Source organism: Brachycentrus maculatus, unplaced genomic scaffold (genome assembly GCF_059751285.1).
Source record: "Brachycentrus maculatus isolate JH-2025_06_01 unplaced genomic scaffold, ASM5975128v1 h1tg001076l, whole genome shotgun sequence".
NCBI classification, from domain to species: domain Eukaryota; kingdom Metazoa; phylum Arthropoda; class Insecta; order Trichoptera; family Brachycentridae; genus Brachycentrus; species Brachycentrus maculatus.
Window position 1 is genome coordinate 77,501 of NW_028281782.1, and position 25,993 is coordinate 103,493.

Sequence of the window (25,993 nt, forward strand, 5' to 3'; positions counted from 1 at the left end):
AAGTCGGAAGAACATATACATATATATATCTATCCGTCATATCAAACAATTTACTCAATCGGTCAAAACGTACGTTCACTTAGCTCATTTTTTTACATTTAGGTGGTGACTGACCGGAGTAATTAACACTAGATGTGAGCATTCGTATAGTCAGTACAGCGTTCTGAGTGATCCTTCCGAAGTTGTATTCTCGCGGCGAGCGACGTTACGATGTTTTTATAAACTTCTCTTTTGGTAATGATTTATTTTTAGTAATTTATAAAATTAATAATATTACCCTTGACCAGTACCTGAAGCACATGAGTGATCACTTTGCCTTCATGTAAGTAACGATCAAGATCACTCTGAGACAATACGATGAAATTTTATTTATTGTTTCGGCATAAACTTTGTGGTAAGACATGTTACAATGATTAAAGAAAACACTTAGTTTTTTACCACTTGAGTTTTATTATAGACTACATGTTTCAGAAGTTAAACTTCCATCATTCAGGTCTGTATAATAACAGTTATTATACAGACCTGAATGATGGAAGTTTAACTTCTGAAACATGTAGTCTATAATAAAACTCAAGTGGTAAAAAACGAAGTGTTTTCTTTAATCATTGCAATACGATGAAGATGAGAATTCAAAGAAGAATATGTGAACAAAAAAGTTTTTTTTTAAAAATAAATTACTAAAATATTGATAGATATAAGGTTAGTGTTGTTAGTGCAAATGAATAAATTATTTACAAATGAAACATGAAGTAACCAGTGTTTTTATTGTCAAGCTGTGTTTATTGTTTAATCAAATATTTGGATTATCAGGAAATCTCTTTTCTTCACAAAATTGTAAGAATTCCCTCAGCCTTTTTTAAAGATTCTTCTTTATTATGACAGACCCTCTTATTTTTTACTTAATGTTTAAGTATACATAATATTTTATTAAAGTGCGCAACCCTCTTCCACTCTCTGTTAGTGAATACAGAATTAAGAGAGTACCTCCAAAATAAGGAACATTTGTGTTTTCTATCGTTTTCACCAATGTGGAAGTGCTTGTTTTATATTAAATGAGAAATTTGCCTTTCTTAAATATGCAAAAATATTTTTTACCCTAGTCCGCGTAAAAGGAAGCTTTTATTTTATTCATAAGCGTAGCTACACCACCGGAAGTATGGTAGGCATAAATTATCTCCTTATAATTATTATTTTCTGCTAAAATATTATGCCTAGTATGTGAAAAAATACTCGACATTTTACACACAATAAAGTTGTAAAGTATGCATGATATGTGGTTTTATTATAAACATACTTTGAAATGTGAAAGTTTTTTTTGTGTATTAGTTTTTCCAAACACAAAATGAAAAAAAATAGTTTGAAGGAGAAGAAGTTCAAAAATGGTGCATTGGGCACTGTATCATATAAACTCAGTGTTATCCCGATCGTTAACGCATGAAGGAAAGGTGATCGAGCCTCCGCTTCGTCAAGGGTAATATTGAATAAATATTAGAGTGAAAAATTTATCATTATCTTTTTGACCCCCCTGGGAATCGAACCTGGGACTACCAGTACGGTGGGCGAACGTGCTGACCATTAGATTGCGGAGGCGGACTAAAGTTATTAAATCGGAGTAAAGTTATAAAATCAATAAATCAAGTTTGTGTCCGATTGTGGTTATGTGGTTAATATCACAGTTTCTAGGTTGGAATTCAGTCATCCACAATTGGACAACTTTCATTGATAATGAGCAAATTTGGATAACAAAATTTTTATGAAAATAAAATATTTGTGATTATATTATAATAACAACACAAACATTTTGAGTGTGTCCAAATACTTTTTATTGTGTTTTAATGCGTCTCTCAGTATGTAAAATAATCTGGTTAAGATCTTGCATACATCTGAATAAAAATGGTCTCTGATTAACAAAATCTTCAAACCAACCAAAGATGACTCTAGTGAACTCAAACGTAAAGCGTCATGAGAATTAAGATATATGTAGTTATTCCAAAAAAAATCAGGCTTCCATACATCAGTGTTGGAACCAGGACTCTGTTGTGTACTACCAGTTTACCATACACTGATAGGTTTTTATTTGCTTTAACTGATTTCAGTGCAGTATTTATTCTGTTCCCAGTATTCCTTCTCCTTTCTTTATCTTTATCTTTGTTTTCATCTTTGGAAAATATACTACCAAAATATAGGAAGTCATCTACTTGTTCCAAAATTTTCCCATTATACCCTGTATTAAAGTATTTTTAATATACCATAACATGCTCCTGAAACATTTTGCATATTTTAGTAGCAAAACAAATTGTTGAGTGACTTTGAGCATTTGATACAGGCTTTTAGTACTACCAGGGAGCATACCTGATAATATACAGAATTTGTTTTTCCTATTTGATAAATGGATATCACCAAAAGCACGTGACACAAAATATCACTATTGCAAAATTGTGTGTATAACCTTTGAGGGAAAGGGAACCAACAACGATTTGGCTACATAATGAGGTTGTCAAAAATATATTTTTTTATTCATTTAATATATTAACATTTTTATTTATAACATAATACATTTGAATCATTTATACATATGGAGAACTTTTATATTTCGATTCGCAGTGTCTCTCCATAAAAGAGACTGTGCTCTTGTGCTTGGAGAGGGACTTACACTCGTGGTTTAATGTTACATAATAAAATATATAAAAGTTTTTTTTCTATATTTTTTCAAGATTTAAATGTATGGAGCTTTAATTTTTTCTTAAGTATTATTATATCATCTATTTTTTTATTTCTTTAGGGAGTTTATTGAAATGTTTGATTGCCAAATATTTAAAGTTTTGCTGAAATTGCTTGGTGTTGCATTTTGGAGTAGAAAAATCGTTTGAGAATCTCGATGATAATTTTTTTGTTAAATTTAAATAGTTGTCGTCACCCTTTAGTAATTGAAAAATTGCTTTTTTATATAAATGGATTCTATATTTGGGACTTGAAATTTTACAAATAATAATTAATTATATATATATATATATATATATATATATATATATATATATATATATATATATATATATATATATATATATATATATATATATATATATATATATATATATATATATATATATATATATATATATATATATATATATATATATATGTGTATATATATATACATATATATATATATAAATATAAATATATTTATATATATATATATATATATATATATATATATATATATATATATATATATATATATATATATATATGTATATATATATATATATATATATATATATATATACATATATATATATATAATATATAATAATAAAACCCTTATCCGCTCCCCAATGGTGCATAGGGCACTGCGTCATATAAACGCAGTGTTATTTTGATCGTTTGCACATGAAGGAAAGGTGATCAGCCCTCCGCTTCAGGTACCAGTCCAGGGTAATATTGAATAAATATGACAGTGAAAAAATCACTTATATTTATTTTACCCCCCTTGGAAATCGTACCCGGGACCTCCAGAACGGTAGCCGAGCGTGCTGACCATTACACTACGGAGGCGGACATGGAGGCGGACATATAAAGTATATGTATTTATTTCGGCATCAAATAAATGATGTGTATGATACTGTCATGAATAACTCGTTAATAAATAACAGAAGAACTCGATGTCAGCATAAGTATTAGAATTTATACAAAATGATTGAATTGGTATTATATAAATAAGTGGAAATACATAAACCTACTCGTATTTACCACTCATTCATGGTTTGTTATAGTATAAGAAACAATTTTTGTTGTAATTTAAATTGAAATTTCTAGTGTTAAATGTATTCTTTCAAATCTAGAAAAAGAATTAAAACACACAAAGGACGTATCGAAGAACATCAGTTTTATCGTGCCAAATTACAATACAAAAAATCACCGATTTATATTAATTAGTTATTTGTCAGGAACCTCCCTTTTGTTTTATGGTCAGAACTTACGGTTACCGTACTGGAGGTCCCAAGTTCGTTTCCCAGGGGGGTTAAATAAATATGTATGTGATTTTTCACTCAAATATTTATTTATATTACCCTGGACTGGTACCTACAGCGCAGGCTGACTACATTTCCTTTATATGTTAACGATCAAGATGACACTGCTTTTATATAAATGATGCAGTGCCCTAAGGGGCACTGCATAGTGCCACAAAAGTGCCGCATAAGGGTTGGAAAAGAATGTTTTAAAAAAGTATCCATGACGCTATGCCCTTCAACTATGCTTACTAAAATATAATAAAAGCGGAATTTAAAATATTTCTGATGGACGAATTACGTTGACTAAATTCTTGAGTAAAATAATATACAAAATATTACACTTTTCCAGAATATTTTATTGATAATAAATCATTAAAAGTGGGAAAAATACACAAAATACACAAGAAATACACAAGATTGTGAATAAACAAGTCTTTTAATTTTTTTTTTTAATATTCTCTTGAGACCAATAAAAACTATTTTACCAATTATTATATGTATTTATTTATAATGATTCATTTTCATTAATTCAATTCAACTGTTATCCGCACCCCAATGGTGCATAGGGCACTGCATTATATAAACACAGTGTTATCTTGATTGTTAACACGAAGGAAAGGTGATCAGCCCTGCGATTCAGGTACCAGTCCAGGGTTATATTGAATAAATATTAAAGTGCAAAAATCACTTTTATTTATTTGACCCCCCCTGAGAATCGAGCCCGGAACCTAAAGAACGGTAGCCGAGCGTGCTGACCAAGTGATATGTCGAAACAAATTTAAATTGGTCATGCGGGTCATAACTGCACGAAAATAAATTTTATATTACATAAACTATTTGTTATTGGTAGGTAATAAAAGCATTATGAAACGCAAAAATTCATTAAAAATAACCTCGATACATTATCGCTTGAAAAAGTTAAACCAATCACTGTAATGTCACTCAATTTATTAGGTTTTTATATTAAAGTCAAAAGTTATTAACTGAATATCTCTTAAGTGACATAAATACCAATTACAGTTTTGTCACTCAATCAATTTGGTTTTCATATTAAAGTCAAAAGTTTGTAACTTATTATCTCTTTAGTGATTTTTTTTGGTTCGCATAACTTTTTAAATAATAAACCTTTAAAGGCGTTTATTTTATATCTCTATTTTAAAGAATTATAAATTATAATTATTTTATTAAAATTAATCACTTTAATAAACCACTTTAATGAGTTTTATTTATATATATACGACTAGTTTCGAAAACTTCAATGAAACAAATGTTTTCATCTTCTGGTACAAATTAAATCTAACGAACAAGATAATATTTAGGTGTATATATAGGTTAATAAATATAGGGAAGGGAGGGGAGGGTTAAGGAACAAGATTTTTTGTCAAAGGAAACATTGATAATAATGGTGACGTATTTTTAAACAGTATATTATTAATTAACGTTTTATCTGAATATATATTTTTTTCTAAATTTTCTAAAATATTTATAACTTGACCTTAATTTGTAAGAGTATAATAATTTAAGTGTATGAGAGTCAAATGAGTGGTTAGTTTCCATGATATGATTTGCGAATTCCGAAAAATAATGTGGTACATTTAAGTGTTTAATTTTGATAAAATAATCATGTCATTCCACAGAGTTAATGCCGAATCAATAAATAACATAATTCTAATAAAATTTGTTTAATTTTAATTTTAAAAAAATATATAAGAAAACATTTGTTACACAATATGCTTTATAAACTGTTTGATAATATATTTGTCTTAACTATAGGAGAGGATAATGTGAAGTGTAAAAATACTTAAAAATAACAGTTAGTTTTAATAAAACTCTAACAAAAAAATACAACTCTACAAATAAACAAGTGAAAATTCTTTATACGAATCAAAAATGTTAAATTTTCTATGGTAAAGAAAATTTATTTAAATTTACTAGAATAAATCATTGAAAAAGTAAGTACTTGTAAACAATAAAAATACTTAAAAACATTACCTTACTTTGTTACAATCCATGCTCTAAAGGAGAGAGAAGTACGTGTTACTCCCTATGTTTCATATGGATAAATATATGACTGTTTTGAACATAGAACCTTTTTCGTAGGGAACATTTTTTTCCCTTTTCTCTCTGTACTTCAAAAGTGCATAGGGCACCACGTTAGTTCAACGTAGTGTTATCTTAATCGTTAATTGCGTAAAGGTAAAGTGGTTAGTTCTGCGCTTCAGGTACTAGTCCAGTGTGATATGTTAGAGTGAAAAATATATAAATTCTAGTTCATCTCTGTCACTGAGGAACCTCTCAGTATACCAATAGATTTTTGAGGTTGTACAAACATTTTTTTTTAAAGGTTCAATACTTTTTTACGAGCGTGGTAAAAACAGCAATATTCAGGACGGCTTCACAGTTAGGAAATAAATATAAATGTATCATCTTAGAGGATGGATTTTCGAAAATCCTAGTCGTTCTTTGTATGAAACTTGAACCATGAATCTTGAAACTTTTTTTTTACAATGATGTCTATATAAACTGTCTGTATAAAAATGAAAAAGAAATGTTAGTTTTTATATATAACGTTAAATATTGCCTCGAAACTCTATCATTTGTTTTCGAATAAATCCATTAATTTTGTTGACTCTTTTGGTAAAATTAACAAAAACACATTTGTCAACATAATGATACACCGTCTTTACATTTTATCAAAATGATCCTGTATGGAGTCTCATTGATCATTTATGGGTTTGAATTTTATATCTACCTATAAAAATATATGTTTTTAATTTATGTAATTTTTTTCGTTACAGTTGGTGAACGGTTAAAGTGATTTTTTTTGGTGACAAACAAATGCGTTAGCAAAATGCGTAAGGGTGGAAGGCCGACCCCGATGGTCAGCACACTGCTGCCTTCCATAGTGATGATCCAGTACATGATCATCATCAGCGAAGGAGCCAAATCGTCAATCGGTAAGTGCAACTAGCAAAATTATTAAAATAAAACTCTTGAAAATCGTGTGACATCGTGAATCGGTGCAGTTGTTTTTAAAGTAATTTTTTTAATGCGTGGTAGGGCAAATTGGCTTGGATCATATCGCTCACTCCTTTCAACAACGTCATATATCAAAAATCATTAGTTTTCAGTTGTATATGTTTTAGGAATGCCCAGAAAATGTAGTATATCCCAGCAAAATCGGCATATTTTTCACTTAATATTTACCCGCTACAGGGCAGAAAGTGTTGTTTTTGCACTTTGAAGAAAAAAGTAGTGTTTAATTATTTTTTTAATGTGCTTAATATTTTTCAAATGAAGAAAAAACATTCAGGTTTTACCTAAAAAGATTTGTTGCACAGTAAAAAGTTCAATAAGTGGCTTGATATTTATTTTTAATACATTCTACTATATTTTTAAACTTTAAAAACGATCTCCTGAATAATCCAGTTTTTTTATATTTATGACGTTGTTGAAAGGAGTGAGTGATATGAAAAGCTGAAACACTGCTCTTCTCCAAATTCAACCAGCAGTTGAAAAAAAGATTGGAAGAATCGTTACTATTCTCTCAGTCCCATACTTCATACACAATATACGCACATGTGCCGCGTGTACTGTGTTAATACGTAGCATAGAGAATTTGTACAATATCCATTATTGAAGGAGTAGCATTGATGAGAAAAGAACTAGACAAAAAAAACTTTGGAATATGGGTTCATATTACCTTCAACTCAACTAAACTTAACCATTCATAAGCTTTTTGGATGAAAACAATCACAAAGATCAGTCTACACAAAATCAAACACTACTTTTAATGCAGTATTCTGTCATTGTTTTTAATATTTTCAGTCTCACACACAATTGCTTTAAGTATGAATTAATAGAAATTGATGAACTACAGAAATATTGAATTAAATTAAGAGAAATTTGCCTTAATAAATTTCCACATTAGCATTCTCATATCCTGAAATTATTTATTAATTTTTATCTGTCAACAAATGCAGAGTGAGAAATGCTTCAAATCAACTGTTTCTAGAACCAAATTTTTCTTTTCTTACTCACGAGAGTCATACGCATTTTTTTTCTCTGTAAAAATTATTGTTTTGCAATTGATACTATGAAGTATAAGTTGGAGTGTATGATTCAATTCCACTGTAGTATAATTTGATTAATATATTTAAAAACAAGTCACTCAGGGCTCATTGTTTACTTAACTCTCATGCCTTAATTTGACAGATTGAAAATAAACATATTACTTGCAATTTTGAGATTTTTGTAGTCTATGCACCCCTGTCGATATGAAATTTTCAATAATTTTCGAGAAACTAGCTTTTTGAGTATTAAAATTTGTAAACTCCATGAAATTTTCCGGTTTTTTAAATTTTGCAGCCAAGGTAAAAATTTCATTTACCCTTTTTTCACGACCAATGGCATAAAAGGATACGTCAGCATAAATTGTCTGAAGACTCCTAAGGATAAGAAGGATAAGAGATGAAAGGAGAGATGCTTATACCCAACACTTAACCCAAAAGACTGATGAAGACGAATAAAGTATATGAATTATTTTAAAAATTACGCGAAAACTAATAAATTTCGACAGATTCGGCGTTTGCGTCTACGAAAAACACTTTATTTTCAGTAATAGAAGAAATTTCCTATCGGTATTATATGAGACATTAAGTATATTGTCGATTTCTAAAGTTTAATCTTGTGTGCGAATATCTCTTTTAAAACCAAAAATCTTCATAAAAATAAAGAATGCAAGTCCATTAAGCTTAAACGTTGTCACGCTATAGGAGTAATAAACCGAAGCTCCGAGCACAGTCACGTAAGCTGTGACAGTTTGTTGGGGGAATTAGTTGGGGAAAGAAATTTCCAAATTCGCATTTTACGAATGATTAAATCCATTTAAACTTTGTTTCCAACATACCGCCCCTATACAACCGCTCGGTCTGAATCCAGATGATATCTGGATTAATAAATAAGTTTAAGTATTTTGTCTAACGGTTCTTCGGCGCAAGGAATTCAGACTAACAGAATATCATTTTAGATTGAGAGAATGTAAATGATGAGAAGATAATTTATCAATCTATTTCGTACTTGCTTAAGTATGAAATTTATTTTATACGCGGCAAAGCATTGCTGTGGCCCAGTCAGGTCAACCATAAGAGAGAAAACATAGAAAACGCAAATTCTAACATGTTTTTATTGTATATTTTTTTTATAAAGAAAAATATTTTTGTTTTTTCATTCATTTACAAAAATGCTTCAATTCCATACTATTTTTGTGAGCCTCAGCGGCTCATTAATTGAAATAGATATCAAACTGTGGTAAAGTGGATTTAAACCCAAAAACTCTGATTCAAGAGTCCGCGACACTAACCACGGGTCCATAATCCAACACGCCATCCAATGCTTATTTACTAATTTGTTGCTACACAACACTTGTGAAGCATTTAAAATAATAAATATCTCTGATACACCAATGCAATAAAAAATATTGAATTTGCTTAGTGACACTTGCTGTCATGAGTTATGTCTTTGCTTGTGTTCCTGATAAGTTTATCATATGGTGCAGCCATTGAGATAATAATAAAAATGTTTATTTATTTAAAGTTTTTTTTAAATCTTTAATAAAAGGTGATTTTTATAGAAAAGTTCAAAATTTAGAAAAAGCATTTTTGACCAATTTTTTATTATGAGATCGGTAAATATTTTTAAGAAATTTAGCATTACGACCAAACTAACCCCAGTAATAATAATTATTGTTTCATATTTTACCCTAAATTAAGAGGCTGATAGAGTTTTACAATTTTTCAAAAAAAAAATTACACATAATTTAAAACGTTTTGGAAGAAAATATGTGTAAGTATTGAATCTGCTTAAAAAAACAAAACAAACGATCATATTTAAAATAATCGTAATTAATGCTTGAAATGATGGCAGTATTTTATTTAACAAAATTAATGTCCGTAAATAATAAAAAATCCACTTAAATCTCGGTTCTACTTAAGATAAGGAGTGGAATAAAAGATAATGGAGTTTGAGCAATTCTTTTAGCTTTTCATTATTTCTTAATACCTGAAAAATCACATAACCGTAATGGACTGAATCAAAGGAAGATGATCTTTTATAGCATTGCTATAATCCTCACACTTAGATCAATGTTATTTTCGCAATGATAAAAATTGAGTAAATCTGAAACTAAATAACATTTCCGAACATTCAAGACTAACTTGTGAACTAATGGTAAATGCTATGAACAACTGGTTTATGAACTGATTTCAAGTCGCACATTAATACAGAAAAAAAAATCTTTTCATATTATTTATTGACATCTCATCAATGATGAAGAAGAATATGGAGAGTCTGGGCTGACAACCATCATGGCTGGTTGAAGTGATCACTTTACACACGTGTAACATTCACGAATTCAACCATTATTGACAACCACACTACTCAAATTCTTGGAAGTTCTATATGTATGAACCAATTTTGAAACATTGTTCTTGAATCACTAAAACTTCACTAGAGACATTTATTGGTGAGATGAAAATAATTTGAATTGTGTGGTTGTCAACAATGTTACACGTGTGTAAAATGATCATTTAAACCAGCCTACGACGGTCGTCAGCCCAGACTTCCATATTCTTCTTCATCTTTGATGAGATGTCAAAAAATAATATGAAAATAACTCCGTTATTGGAGATAATACAGATTGTGTGAACAAGTATTTGGACACACTCAAAATGTTGTAAATTATTATTTTATTTTTAAAAATATAAATATTAGAAAAGGTATTCATAGATTACTTTTTTTTTTAAATTCAATATTGTATTTGAGTTTATTTTATACACCTGGAATATGTGTTTTTGCCTGTGACATATATTTTTTTTTATTTAAAACAGTTTTATGACCACAATGACAGCGCCATCTTTTGAATTAACTGCAGCACAAGCAATAATCAAATAAAGACTGTATGTAGACTAATAATTTGATGATGCTATCATTATTCCGAAACTGGAAATATAAAGATGTGTTTTTAAGTAGTATTATTACTTTAAGCAAACGAGAGTATTTTATTGACATACCACAATGTTAACAATGCTTTTACTGACAAAATATATGCTTTTAGTTCAGTTTAAAAGAAAGACTCAATTTATTTTTTTTGTATAATACTAAATAATATATATGTTTATTATCATAAAAACATACATACTTTTAAATTATTATGAAACCTATGTTGGAGGTGAGATTTATATTTTACAAAACGCACACCACCGTATTATATATTTATTGAGTTCTTGTAACGTAGCAGTAGCTATATCCAGATGAACAATACTTTAAAAAAAACTTTTTTCCACCCCTCACGTGTGCTTTGTGAAACCTCAAAATGGCTCGGGACGTTACGGATTGCTGCTATCAAATAAATAGGTTGGATTTCTAAGACAAATGGTCAAAGATTACAAGTGCGTTTATATTTTACTTTTCGAGTTTAAAGGGTCATTATTAGGGTTCAGGTCACTAAATTGTACTCTTCGTTTAACCCAAACAGATTTGTTTTGATTAATGCAATTCGTTCATGGCCGTATTTTTCTTTTAAACCAGAAAAAAAAATAGATTGATATTATCCACTGACGCTTCGTGATGGAATTGCATTTTAATATATTATTAGATTAAAACCAATATTTTTAGCTTTTCCACTTTATTTTTATTTGACCAGCGACCGGGTTTCGTCGTTACCGACATCATCAGACTGGACCAGTCTGATGATGTCGGTAACGACGAAACCCGGTCGCTGGTCAAATAAAAATAAAGTGGAAAAGCTAAAAATATTGGTTTTAATCTAATAATATACAGAAAAAAATATCTCATCCTGATCAAAGATTTATTTTTATGTAATAATATTGGCGTATTATTGTCTAATTATTTGTGTTTTTTTAATGATATCAAAATAAGATGAGGAGTGTGAATAATATTATTTATTGATTCGGCATTAACTTTGTAGAATGACATGTTGATTTTTAAAAAAAAAAAAGTAAAACTTGTATAAACCACTTATTGAGTTTTATTTCATTACACACGACCAATTTAGGATACAAGAGTTGTTTTCATCGAGAGGTGATGACTAAAATATTTAATTGATTAATATATTTTTGATTATCAGTTTTTAATTGATTTTTTACTTGGTTTTACCACAATTTCTTTAAATCTATTGAGACATGTAGTTCCATGAATAAAGCATCAATTTTACACACTGTGTTTGAAAATGATAAAAATTGCATCGAAACACGTGTCACCAAACAAAATAATAATTTTAAACTTCCAATATACTTGGTACATATCTCTATTTTTTTTTAAATCTATTGTGACACGTGTTTCGATGCATTCTGCATCATTTATAAAGATGCACATGGAATTTGAATAAGATGCGGAATGCATCGAAATATGCATCGAAAAATAATTGAAAGTAGATGTATAAATTAAATTAAAAATAAGTAGGCATTACCATAAAGAGCCGAACCAATAAATGAAATTTAAATAATGTTTTAAAAGGAGTTCACTTTTAACAACTTCATTGAAAATTACATTACATATTTTTTTCTGTGCGTTTTTTACGAATTTTGTGGAATTTGGAAAAACTTAAATATCGTTTCACTTATTATTTCTTTAAATAATAAAACAATAAATTTATGTTTCTAATTGAATTAAAGGTATAATTAATAGGTATAAGCCATAACAAAGTTGACACTGATCATTTTTTTAAAAAATGTACTTTGATTAATTTTCTTTTATTTTTTCGTAAAAGTTTAATGGTGGCTACAAATCGATTTAAAAAACAAAGAAAGTTGGTACGCACATAAACAAAAACATAATGGAAACCAGCTTTAGTAAAGGAACAATAGATCACGTGGAACATGATTTCAAAGACTTCTTTTATCTTTTTTCACGTCAGAAAGTGGGTTTGATTTCCATTAAAAACAACGTGCCTTTTTGTTATCAAAAAATATATAAACAAATCGTTTAAAAATACCTAAATTATGTTATATATTTTTTATGAAGTTAGTCTTTCGTATGCATCCAACAGAATAATGTTATTAAAATAGAGTTAAGATTCAATTTATTAAAACAATAACTATTTAAAAGAAAGAATATGGTATAAAAATGGATGTAGCAAGATTTTCCAAACACAAGTGTTTATTAAACGTTTTACTTAGTTAATGGAAAATTAATTATTTATCAAGTAAAACTCAAAGTGAAAACGAATAAATATTAATAAAAAGAGACTGCCAAATAAATCTACGAAAATAATAATAATATTGAATTTAAACCATCGTTTTAAAAGATAACGAAAAACAAATATTAATTTTAACCACTTTATTTAACGAATTTAAAATTTATTTTAACGACATCGATACAGCATATATTTAGACAAAAATATACAAATATACGACTACGTAGCGTTCGAAAGTTGGCGCATGTAAGGAGTAAATAATAATCTTCTCGATCCAAAATATAAATATTTTATATAATACTAGAATTCTCTAACGTGTAACCAAATACTATGGTCCATACGGCAACGGTTTAGATCAATTCGGTGTTAACATGATCACTAATTATGTTCAGTCTCGCGTTTAATTTTCCAGGATATATATGAATGGAATATATTCTGCGATATAGATCAAGGTTTCCCAAAGTGATAAGGGTCGATTTCGGCTTGAAGGAGGTCTATGGCTGCGAGATACAAAAATGGCGAAGCACGAGTTGTTAATGGGGGTTCACATGAGGAAATCTCATTCAGGCAATAATCATCAATATCTAGGCATCCAGTAAATGTCTAATTACCGTACTGGAGGTCTCGGGTTCGATTCCTAAAGGCATCATTTATTGAATATTACCCTCGACTGGTACCGGAAGTGGAAAGTTGATCACTTTTCCTTCATGTGTAAACGATCAAGGTTACAACTTCGTTTATATGATGAAATGCCCTATGGACCATTGGGTGAGGATAAGGGTTTAAAGAAGATAAAGATGTAATTGATTGTCTGTTTACAATACAGATTATTAGTTCAAAATACAGTGCAACCTCGATATAACGGACTACTGAGGGGGAGGGGGGAGTACGTTAAAGTCGAAAGTCCGTTATGTAAAATTTGGTTTAAAAAAATCAAAAATATTTTTTTCTAAAATATGAACACTGTATATAAAGAATAATACTAAACACAAACGAAATTCTATTTATTGTCTTCGGACACTCGTCTTGAAGAGATTTTGCTGTTCGATATCGACGCGCTTGCTTTCGGTAATCAAGGTGAAAAGCGCTTTGTTAACTGTCAAAATCGCAATTTGAAAGAGAAAAAAATTCAATATAAGGCAGACTACAGATAATAAAAAAAATCAATTGATCCACGGGACGAAAAAGTTTGAGAAACTGTGATATAGATAAATCAACCAGGGTGGAAAACATTTCTTAATTATAGGAAAAAAAATTATGAGCTGTATATGATTGGTAATCGAAGCAGGTCAGAAAAAGACTTACAAAAAAGAAAACTTATACATGATCAAGTATTTCAAACACTTGAGTGTGGTGAGGTCGGAAATGTATGAAAATATATGAAATGTATGAATATTCGTCGGAAATATAAAAGATGCATGGATATGGAATAAGCGAAGATTATTTTTAAAGATAAAGTTGTGTGGCGTTCAATATCTCTGCCTACCCCTGCGGAGAAGCGACGTGATGGTAAGTTAGTTTTTTTTAGTAAAAATACAAAATATATAAATATAGGAATATTAGAACATTTCAAGTGCGTCACAAAATCTGGTTTATCTCCAATTGCAGAAGTTATTATCATTTAATTTTTTGACATCTCATCAAAAATGAAGAGGAGATGGAAGTCTGGGCATTTACGGGGCTGACAACCATCATAGGCTGGTTTAAGTGATAACTTTACACACGTGTAACATTCGTCAATTCTATCTATTATTGACAACCACATTACTCAAATTCTAGGAAGTTCTATGATTATGAACCAATTTTGAAACATTATTCTTGAATCATAATAAAAGTGTTTCTGCTCAATCAAAAGCTTCTTTTCATTTCACCAATAGATGTCTTTAGTGAAGTTTTAGTGATCTAAGAATAATGTTTGAAAATTGGTTCATATGTATAGACCTTCCAAGAATAAGAGTAGTTTGGTTGTTAATAATGGGTAGAATTGGTGAATGTTATACGTGTGTAGAGTGATCACTTAAACCAGCTTATGACGGTCGTCAGCCCCGTAAATACCCAGACTTACATATTCTTCTTCATCTTTGATGAGATGTCAAAAAATAATAGGAATATTAGAATTGTAGAATAAAAGCAATAGGACGGGCACTCATTGTTGTATACCATTCCTCGTACTACCCCGTGTAACTTGACCACCGCTGATGTGTACAAGTATCTTGAGAAATAATCACTTATGACAAATTGATTGCCGTAATTACACTTAGTTCGACTTGGCGAAATAGCGTTAAGCGTTTTTGTTACTCGGTCCGACCGTTCATGTAAAGGATGTACACAAAAACATTTTGGGAACCTTCCCTGTACCCTCGCGCCTTGCCGTCATGGTGAATGGAGATTGAAAGGCTCATTAAATGCTGGCTATCGAGTTTCGATAAATTCTCAACGTGCTGAGATGTGAATTATGATTGAAACTGTAATTCTCTCAAAATTGGTGAATATGGAAGGTTACAATGTTATTAGCGGGTAAATCAAAGTCGTGTTACAAAGCATTTAATTACAATAATAATTAAAACATAATAAAATCTCAGTTTCGACACATAAAATATAATTATAAGCAATAATTTAAATCCTTTTTTTAATTCAGTACTTACTTAGATTCATATATCGCTCACGACTTTCAACAACGTAATATATCAAAAACCGTAAATTTTCAGTTGCGCATGTTTTCAGAATGCCCAAAAAATGTTCTATATCCCAGCAAAAGCCGCATATTTTTTACTTAATATTTACCCGCTACAGGGCAGAAAGTGTTGTTTTTGCATTTTGAAGAAAATGTATGTATCATTATTTTTTTAATGCACTAAATATTTTACAAATGGAGAAAAAACATTCAGGTTTTGCATAAAAAGATCTGTTGCACAGTAAAAAGTTCATTAAGTGGCTTGATAATGATTTCTAAACATTACATTATATTCTTAAACTTTAAAAACGATCTCCTGAAAAATCAAGTTTTTTGATATTTGACGTTGTTGAAAAGAGTAAGCAATATAGATTAAGAAAGCAATTTTGTATTTATACTCACTTATCATCACGCCGCTTCCTTACAGGTCTTACAGGTCTTCGCAGAGAGTTGGCACCCTGTCTTTGCAAACATTATTCACCTCTTCCACACTCATGCAACCTCTCATATATACCCGCCGATTATTTCGACTCCTGACCCAGCTCCTTTTAAGTTTTTGACAATCCTGATTTTGCCAAGTTTTTTTTGGTCTATGTCTGGTTTATTTGAAAGAAAAGTATATTTCGAAAAATTTGTTGTTTTATACAAGTGTTAAATTTTTGAAAACGATTTGATTTCAAAAATGTGTAGAAGAAAAGTATATTTCGAATAATGTGTTGTTTTATACATACATACATACAAGTGTTTAATTTTTCAAAACGATTTGATTTCGAAAATGCGTAGAAGAAAAGTATACTACGAAAATGTATGTATCTTTATTTTTTTTAAATGTATACTACGTATAATTTGTTATTTTATACAAGTGTTTAATTTTTTTAAACGATTTGATTTCGAAAATGTGTAGAAAAAAAGTATATTTCGAATAATTTGTTGTTTTATACAAGTGTTTAATTTTTCAAAACGATTTGAGTTCGAAAATGCGTAGGAGAAAAATGTATTTCGAATAATTTGTTTGATAAATATGACGTGACTTCATCCCGTCCTTTGAAAGTAAAAGTTCTTGCGCGGGACTTATATTTTCATTTTAATAAGTACCGAACAAAGTGATAGATGTTCGGCCGTTATCATCACGGAAATTAAAACAGCCATATCTGTCGATCCTGAGAAAATTATACGCCCAATTAACCAGCCTACTCATAAATAATACTCCAGTCCGAAATGAAACGGGCAGAGGCGAAATAAAAATAATCCCATTAATAATATAACATGTCTGTTAGGTCGAGGGTGCGGCGTGAGGCTCGTTAATTTATTTATTTTCTTTTTCGCCCGAAAACCCTACCGATTTTACAAATTTGAGAGAAAGCAAAATGAACGTAGCAATCATTGCATTCGATTTTCTTGTTTATGGAATTTTATTGTCATTCATATCGATAAAATGCAAGATTTATTCTTTTTACCACCATATAAGATACATTTATATTTCGTTTGTTAAAAGCATAAATAACTTTATGGTATGGTGATAAAACACTTTCTTTATCATCCATTGTTCACTTTATGTAATACCAAGTGAAAGTTGTATAAAAGTGGTATTACACAAAGTGAAGAATGGATGGTAAGGAGAGTGTTTTTAAATATATTTTTTTTAATAAATAAAAATATCTTCCTAATTTGTAAACGTTCTTCTTCAGGCCCTTATCTGCACCTGATGGTGCATAGGACACTACATCATATAAACGCAGTGTTATCTTGATCGCTAATACAAGGAAAGCCATCTGCTTAAGGTACCAGTTCTGAGTAATATTGATTAAACATTTGAGTAAAATAATCGCTTATTTATTTGATCCTCCCCCCTGGGAGTCGAATCCAGGACCTCCAGTACGGTAGCCGAGCGTTCTGAACATTACTGACAATTTGCTAACATTACGTTTTATTTTCATTTTGTATTTTATTATTTTGCTTAGTAATATGACTCAAAATTTAATATATTAACCTTGCTTACCCAAAAATCTAAAAATTACTCATTAAAAAAAAAAAATTTGAAAAAGCCCTGCGGTGTTCACAAGAAAATTTAAATATTGTTCAAATTTGCTGTATCGCTTGCACACAGTTGTGACGCGCAGAAATTAGAGTGAAACAATTAAAATTTGTCGGGTGAACTTATAAAACACACGCTGACATGGACCGCTAGACCATTAGATCAAGCATCGATAAATTTTATAATAGACTCGGGAATATTTATCAAAACAATAAATTGAAGATCTCAATATTTTGAGACGAAAGTGCCGACGTTTCTTTAGTGATAATTTAAAGATAAATATATATATGATAAAAATATAAATTTTTTGTGTAAAACTCTACTTCATGTGTGAAATCCCTGAAAAATTGTGTAAAATCCCTTTTTAGGTAATTCGTCGTAATAAAAAGCACATGAATTATAACAATATCTTAAATCTAGTAATTTTGGTAAAATGGAAATAATTAATTATTTTAAATAAGTTCAAAACAACAGTATAAAAAATTCTGGATACGTAAATGAAAACATTTTTTTAAAATTTATCATTTGATAATTATCAAAAATTACCATTTTCTGTAAAAGTGAACAAAAAAAAACTTAAATATCAAATATATTTTTTGTGAAGCCAGTATTAATAGAAGACAGAAACGACATCATAAAGTAAAATGACCTACATTTGCATTGCAGAGCATTACCATCTTTGTAATTAATGTATTTTTTATTTTTATTTATTTCTTAAGTTAGCTTATATTAAAACTAATATAAACTATTATATACATTTACATCATCTTTATATATTTATATTTCCTTACAGTAACTTAGACATTTATTTTTAAATTCTTTCAGACATTTTTCATTCTTCATACATTCAGGCATCTCATCATACATTTTTAAACCCTTATACATCAAGCAATTTTGCGACTCAGCTCTTTTCAATAATGGTAGTCTTATTTTATCCTTTTGTCTAGTAGCATATTCATGACAATTTTTGTTTAAGACAACTTTATCCTTAAAATATTTTGGTAATTTATCGTGAAAAAGTTTATGTATAAATATCAACATATTAAATTTAAGTCTTCTTCTTACAGATAACCATTTTAGTTCATCTCTCATTTTTTTACATTGCTATATTTATTTTTCTTAAGAACTATTCTCATCGCTTTATTTTGTATAATTTCTAGTTTATTTAAATTTCCTTCGTTTGCTAAAAAGAATATTGTTGAGCAGTAATCTAAATGTGGAAGAATGATGTATGAAGTATGAAGTGACGATCTCAATTTCGATGGTTCCAGAATGCATAATATTTGTTTTAAAGAACTTCTTACCCACGCAATAACTCTATGAGAGAATTCCTAAAATCAGTTATTTTCACCCTTCATAATTTAATACATACCTAATATCAACAGAAATATTTTTTTTTTAATGATTTATTTTCAATTTTTGCCAAAAATAATTAACTTTTGTTATAAGTGTTTTAATGAAAAACCAACCGTATCGCATTAACATTCTAATAAGCTTTAAAATGAACTGTGTATTAAAGAAATGTTTCGATAAAATTTCTTAAAAGCCTCATGTCAGTGGCGGCCAACCTTAAGTATGCCATGCTCCATTTTTTTTTAAAGTGTCCCAACTTGATATGAAATATGTACATATGTGGAAGTCTGAGCATTCCAAGAATTACGACTTGGCATTTGGCTCGCTAAAGCGATCACTTTAAACATTTGTGGAACGTTTACCATTCTGTCCATTATTGATTTTCCATATTTCACATATTTTTGAAACTTGTATTTATGCATGTGTTTTGCATTTATACAAGTTTAAAAAATAAGTGCAATGTGGATGTTGCACGTTACACATAAAGCCAGTCAAATATCAGGTCGTAGGCCCTGAGATGCTCAGACATCCAACCAGAACCATATATGTTCATGTTTCATATCAAGTTGAGACACTTTTAAAAATTGCATATATAATACATACATCAGTTTTCCGGCGTCGCTTCGAGTATGCGAGTTTATGAGCACTGTGTGTAATTTTTTAGAGAAATTTCTATGTGCACACTGGTATTTGTATACACTTTCCCATTTGTAAATAGTGGTGTTTGTTTTCCTTTACCCTTCGTGAGTGAGCGGTGTGTGTGACAAACGTGGCGCATTTTGGGGCCAGGGTAATAAGAGTGGCCGCGTAATGGGAATTAATATTTTATTCTCACATCTCGGAGGGTAAATAAGGCGCGTTATATTACGGGTGTCGGGTTGCAAGCGTTAAAACCAGTTCACAATTAATCCCTGTATTTCAAAAACGATCCAAGTAATTTTTTTTTTCGCAAAATGACTTGAGAATACGAAATTGTGAATCTTATTATAAAAGTTATAAAATTTTAATTTAATAATAAAAGACTTGAAAATAAAGTTAAGTTGGGTAGACGCTCGACTGGAAAACTAGCGTCACGGTTTCCATTTCCACCAAGTGCAAAATAAATGCAAGAAAGATTTATTTTCAATTGGTTTGGGAGTTTGTTGTGCATTTTTTACATATACCTTTACTATCCTTACTATCATACCTGCAAACAAGCAAGTAAAAGTAGAGTCTTAAAAAATTACATACATAACAATGTAACACATACAAAAAAATGGAAGAGATAGATATTTTTCCCCATCCTATGAAATAACAGCTGAGGACTTGCCAAGCAAAAGTGACTTAAATGGCCCTCCTAAACATTTTACGTTGTGTTAGTTGGTCACTTTCTCCTGTACGACTATAAATGTTTATAAAAAACTTAACGCTTAAGAAAAACATTCATCCATCAATTTTCTATCCCTGACTGGGTTCTTTTTTATGCATATCAAGTGCTTGGTTAATTTGGGTTAATCGGTTCCATATGCATTTAGTTATGTCCTCGTATATTATGACGATGAATTTTTCTATTGAAAATCAGTTTTGTGTTACTGTGAGTCGTTTTAAACTACATTATTTTGATGTTTATTACTTACATAAAAACTAGATCCACGGTCGTAAGTATTCATTTACGTATATTTTGAGTGAAAAGAGCTGAATGAATCTCTAATAAAATTATATAAAATAATTTTTAATATTAACTACAAAATGAATTATGTTATAAAAGCGGTGAAACCTTTCTTGGTTCTACGGGCTATCCCTAGCTTTGATTATATGTACGTTGACTTATAGGAACTCTTAGTAAATGGGGGTACTCAGCATGGCATTCTTCACTGGTGACGGGAAACTCAGGGTACCTACGTATGTATGTGTTATATAAAATGTACGACAGAAAGAAGTGAAATAAGAGGAATGGTGTACAACGAGTGCCTAGTATAATAAAGTATAATAAGCCTTGAAACTTTGTAACTAAATGTAAAATCGTGTTCATTAAGGTGAAAATGTATTTATATTTAATTTATAACCACATTGAAAAATATTATATTTTAAAGCGTATATCACTAATCCAATTTAATATATACATATGTATGTTGTGTGTGTGTGTAAATATTTATAAAATTTTATTTTTTAATTAAAGAATGAATTTAGACTGAATGCAGTCAAAATCAGTTCTCAAAATTGTATGTGATAGATGTTCGAGGATATTGTAGAGGATATGAGGAAAGAATGCAAGGCTGATATAAGCATCATCGAAAAAAATACAATATGTATGGAAAGGTGTATGAATGCGGAAGAGGCGAATTATTGTGCGCGAAGACAGATAAGTGTGGCATTTTATTATCTCTGCCTACCTCTGCGGGATAGCGGTGTTTATTTTATTCATTATTTTGATATCTTTTTCAAATTCAATGTTTTTTTAATATGTCAGTTGTCCAAAAAAATCATTTAACAAACTTCCTTCAATAATATCAAAATGAATCACACTTCCACTTTGAGAGAAAAATTGAAATATTTTTTAAAAAATAAAAACATTGTTTTATTTAAAGTCTTCAAATTTCATTAACGATAAAAATGAATCTTTATTAATAAGCTAATCAAATTACGGCGAAGCCTGATAAAATTTTAATAATATATTTTTAAAACTTATTAAAAGTTGATTCAATTTCTAAATTTACAAAATATATTTTGATATTCACCCACCATAAACGTTATTTTTATTTTCATATTTACACTTATTTTATTTTTACGGATACCGAAAAAAACTTGTTTTATAATTTATATTTGAAGCACTAACTTTGTGATTTTCCATTTTATAATTGAAATGTCACTTTGTTTTAAAATCACTTTATAGTGATTTTAAAACAATGTTTTATTTTAATTATAAATTTTGTTTTGACGTAAAACAGCCCATCATTATGCTTTTGTATTTGTAATATTATATTTAACTCACTGACTTACCATCATGCCGCTTCCTCGCAGGGGTAGGCAGAGAGAATATAACGCCACACTTATCTGCATTTGGAAACATCTCATTCACATTAATGCATCTTCTCATACATTATTCGGACTGCTGACCTGACCACCTTCAAGTATTTGAAATACCCAATCACGCCAAGTTTTCTTGCGTCTTCCTCTACTTATATTACCAGCCACATTTAATTTGTTTTACAATTCTTTCTTCACTTATCCGATTTCCATGCCCAAACGATTTCAACATACCATTCTCAATTTCATCGATAATGCTTATCTCAGAATTGTATTTTTTCCTTATATCATCATTCGAACATCTATCGTTCAACTTTTTTGCAGCACATTCATTCGTTTGAGAGAACGCAATTCAACTGCATTTTGTCTTATTTCATCATTCTCTTGGCAACTCCATGCTTCATACATTAAGGTTGAAACTTGGACTCCATTGAGTACTCTCAGGATTTTGCTGAGAGGGAAAAATAAAATAAAATAACAAAATCTGTTATCAATTTACAACATTTTGAGTGTGTCCAAATACTTGTTCACAAAATCTGGATTATTTCTAATTACAGGAGTTATTTTCATATTATTTTTGACATCTCATCAAAGATGAAGAATGTCAATAATGGGTATAATTGGTGAATGTTACACGTGAGTAAAGTGATCACTTAAACCAGCCTATGCCCAGACTTCCATCTTCTTCTTCATCCTTGATGAGATGTCAAAAAATAATATCTTTCATCAATCTTTCCGTCTCTAGAATATTTACTTCTCCGATGTTCTAAAGCAACTACCTGTTTCAAGATTCCCATTTACTATTTTTTACAATCAGATCAATATTTATGTCTTACAAGAACGTTGTCTGCAGATAAGACTACATTCATCAGCAAATAAATCACTTTCCTTGTACACATCATACACTTTTGAGACTAGCTTCTATAGATCTTTTTTACTGTCTGCAAGAAACACAGCACCGCTGGCATACAAAAGGCAGCAGACAGTCAAATCGATCATTTAAACCATCAGTTTTTCACTTATTTCATCCATGGATAGATTAAACAGCCACGATGACATTACACATCCCCATTTAACACCATTAGAGATGTCAAACTAAAAAAAAAATAAACTCCAATGCATGTCTTCTATAGTTTCGTTCAATCAACTCGATCATACAATTAATTTGTGATGGATTGTGGTCCCGTGGTTAGTGTCGCGGATTCTTAAGTTTCTCGGGTTGAATCTACTCTACCACAATTTGATACCTATTTCTAATAATGAGCCGCTTAAGCTCACAGAAATAGTATGAAATTGAAATATTTGTGTTTTTATTATTTACAAAAATCACTCTTTATTTTAAAAAATATATACTTATTATTCCAATATTATTCATTAAAATACTTCTTTACTTTTAATTATTATTTCTTTACGTAAGCAATCTAACGATTTTTATTTATTTTTTCCATGAAAAGTTAGAAGACGCCAGGTTATAAAAGAGATTTCTTTGAGCTAAATATTATGATTGAAACTGTTTTCATAGAATTTCTAGTAAATATAAACTTTTTGTATGGGTAATTTTCAAATCGAATTGTCTCTTGAATAAACCTCTCTGTTATCAACTCTCCTTAAATTTCACCAAATACTAAAAATAGAGTTTTTGTTGGACAGTTTTATTGTCGCGGCACAATTTTCCTGACGTTGTTGGTGCCGTAAAGTTTTTGTATTCTTTTAACCCTTTTATTGTTCTTGGGTCGTGTGTTCTGGGGTTTGTTTACACGTCGGCTCACACGTATACGCTCCTCTTCTCTGTAACAACTTCATACAAGCAAGAAGTAGATGCGGAATGGAAGTCAAAGTTGTAGCAATTCTCAAACACAATAAAACGTGTTTTTACCACGAATAAACTGATATATTATGAAAATCGTTTGAAGCCTAGATGTTGGCATTTACGGCGTTTTTTATAACAATTCCAAACAAATAAAACAAGTTTTTGAGGATAATGTACAGCTGAATGAAATCAAAGGCATTTGTAGAAACATGCCACAAAATATCGGTCGCCAATTGAAAAATGCGTTAGTTACTTGTCGGGTTGTGGTCCCGTGGTTAGTGTCGCGGACTCTTAAGTCATAGTTTCTCGGTTCGAATCTACTCTACCACAATTTGATACCTATTTCTAATAATGAGCCACTTAGACTCACAGAAATAGTATGAAATTGAAATATTTGTCTAAATAATAACAACACAAATGTTTCTTTTCTTTAAAAAAAACTTTAATAGTCGATAACTGTAACGATATACTTGTACAATGTTTTATGTGTATACTTTACAACTAAATACTTAATTAGCCTTTACAACAATTAAATTATTCTTTTTTTTGACATCTCATCAAAGATGAAGAAAAATATGCAAGTCTGGGCATTTACGGGGCTGACGAACGTCATAGCCTGGTTTAAGTTATCACTTTACACTAGTGTAACATTCACCAAATCTGCCAATTTTTGACAACCACACTACTTAAATTCTTGGAAGTTCTATATATACATATGAATCAATGTCGAAACGTTGTTCTTGAATCACTAGAACTTCACTAGAAACATCTATTGGCGAGATGAAAATATGTTTTTTTACTGAGCAGAAACTCTTTTATTAGTATGTGAAGTCCACATCCTGGATTATAATCACACACATAAGAATCGCCAGAAAATATCATTTTCATTTTTATTATTTAAGCCTTTAATTTGACCAGTTAAATTATTTACAACATTTTGAGTGTGTCCAAATACTTGTTCATAAATCTGAATTGTTTCCAATTATAAATTGGAGATATATCAGATATCAGATATTTAAATAACTCCCATAACTATAGGAGTTATTTTTCAAATTATTTTTGACATTCCATCTTTGATAAGATGTCAGAAAATAATATGAAATTTAATATTCAAAGTACTTTAAAAAATAAATGATTCATTGCAATGCGACTGATTTTAAGGAGTGATAAGTACTTATTTATAGAGTTTTAATTAAGTCATATCACTCCAATATCTATTATTAATTGGTTACAATCTCTCGAAATGGTAGAATACAATCTCAGTTTGCTAATTTAAAAAATAAAATAAAAAAAGCTTTGAAGTATTAATAAAGTTCCTTTTCGGGCAAATAAAACGATACACGTCACTTCCTTCCCACTAAATTTGGCGAGCAGGCCTTTGCCGGTGCAGACACGATGGCATGGAATGGTCTTCCAATATCTGACTCATAGGACTGAAATAATATTAAGAATGAATAAAAAAATATTAATCCTTTAATTTTATGTTTTTCCTCCATAAAATTAATGGCATATATTAATTACATAGTTTTTTATAAATATATTTTTTTTAGAAAATTAAACTATTTATCTGAAACTTTTCTTACAGTAATTTGTGTTTTAAATACCATGTCACAACCAATTGTTTCCCTCAATTAGTACATAAAGCGTAAGATTGTGGATACATAGTCTTTGTTTTATCGTCCAGAAGTAAAAGAATAATTACATAAAAAGAAAATGGAGATTTTTTTTTAATTCGGCAATAATTATAAGCTGATATTTCACCAAATTTAAACTTAAAAAATATGAAATGAAAAAAAAAACTATTGAATATATAAATGATATGTTAAACAAAACAAGGTTGAACAATATAATAAGTATTTATAAAAATGCACCCTCTCTAATAACT

General features: G+C 29.6%; 1 protein-coding gene across 1 annotated transcript in view; it reads left to right on the plus strand.

The window, feature by feature from the left end:
* The window catches only part of LOC148299568 (synaptogenesis protein syg-2-like), a 74,953-nt gene that overhangs the window by 25,877 nt on the left and 23,083 nt on the right, over window positions 1-25,993 (plus strand). Inside the window, exon 2 of the mRNA XM_088275929.1 lies at window positions 6,815-6,973. Within this exon, the coding sequence (XP_088132055.1) occupies window positions 6,868-6,973 (106 nt within the window). The 5' untranslated portion in view covers window positions 6,815-6,867. The remainder of the gene's footprint in view (window positions 1-6,814; window positions 6,974-25,993) is intronic.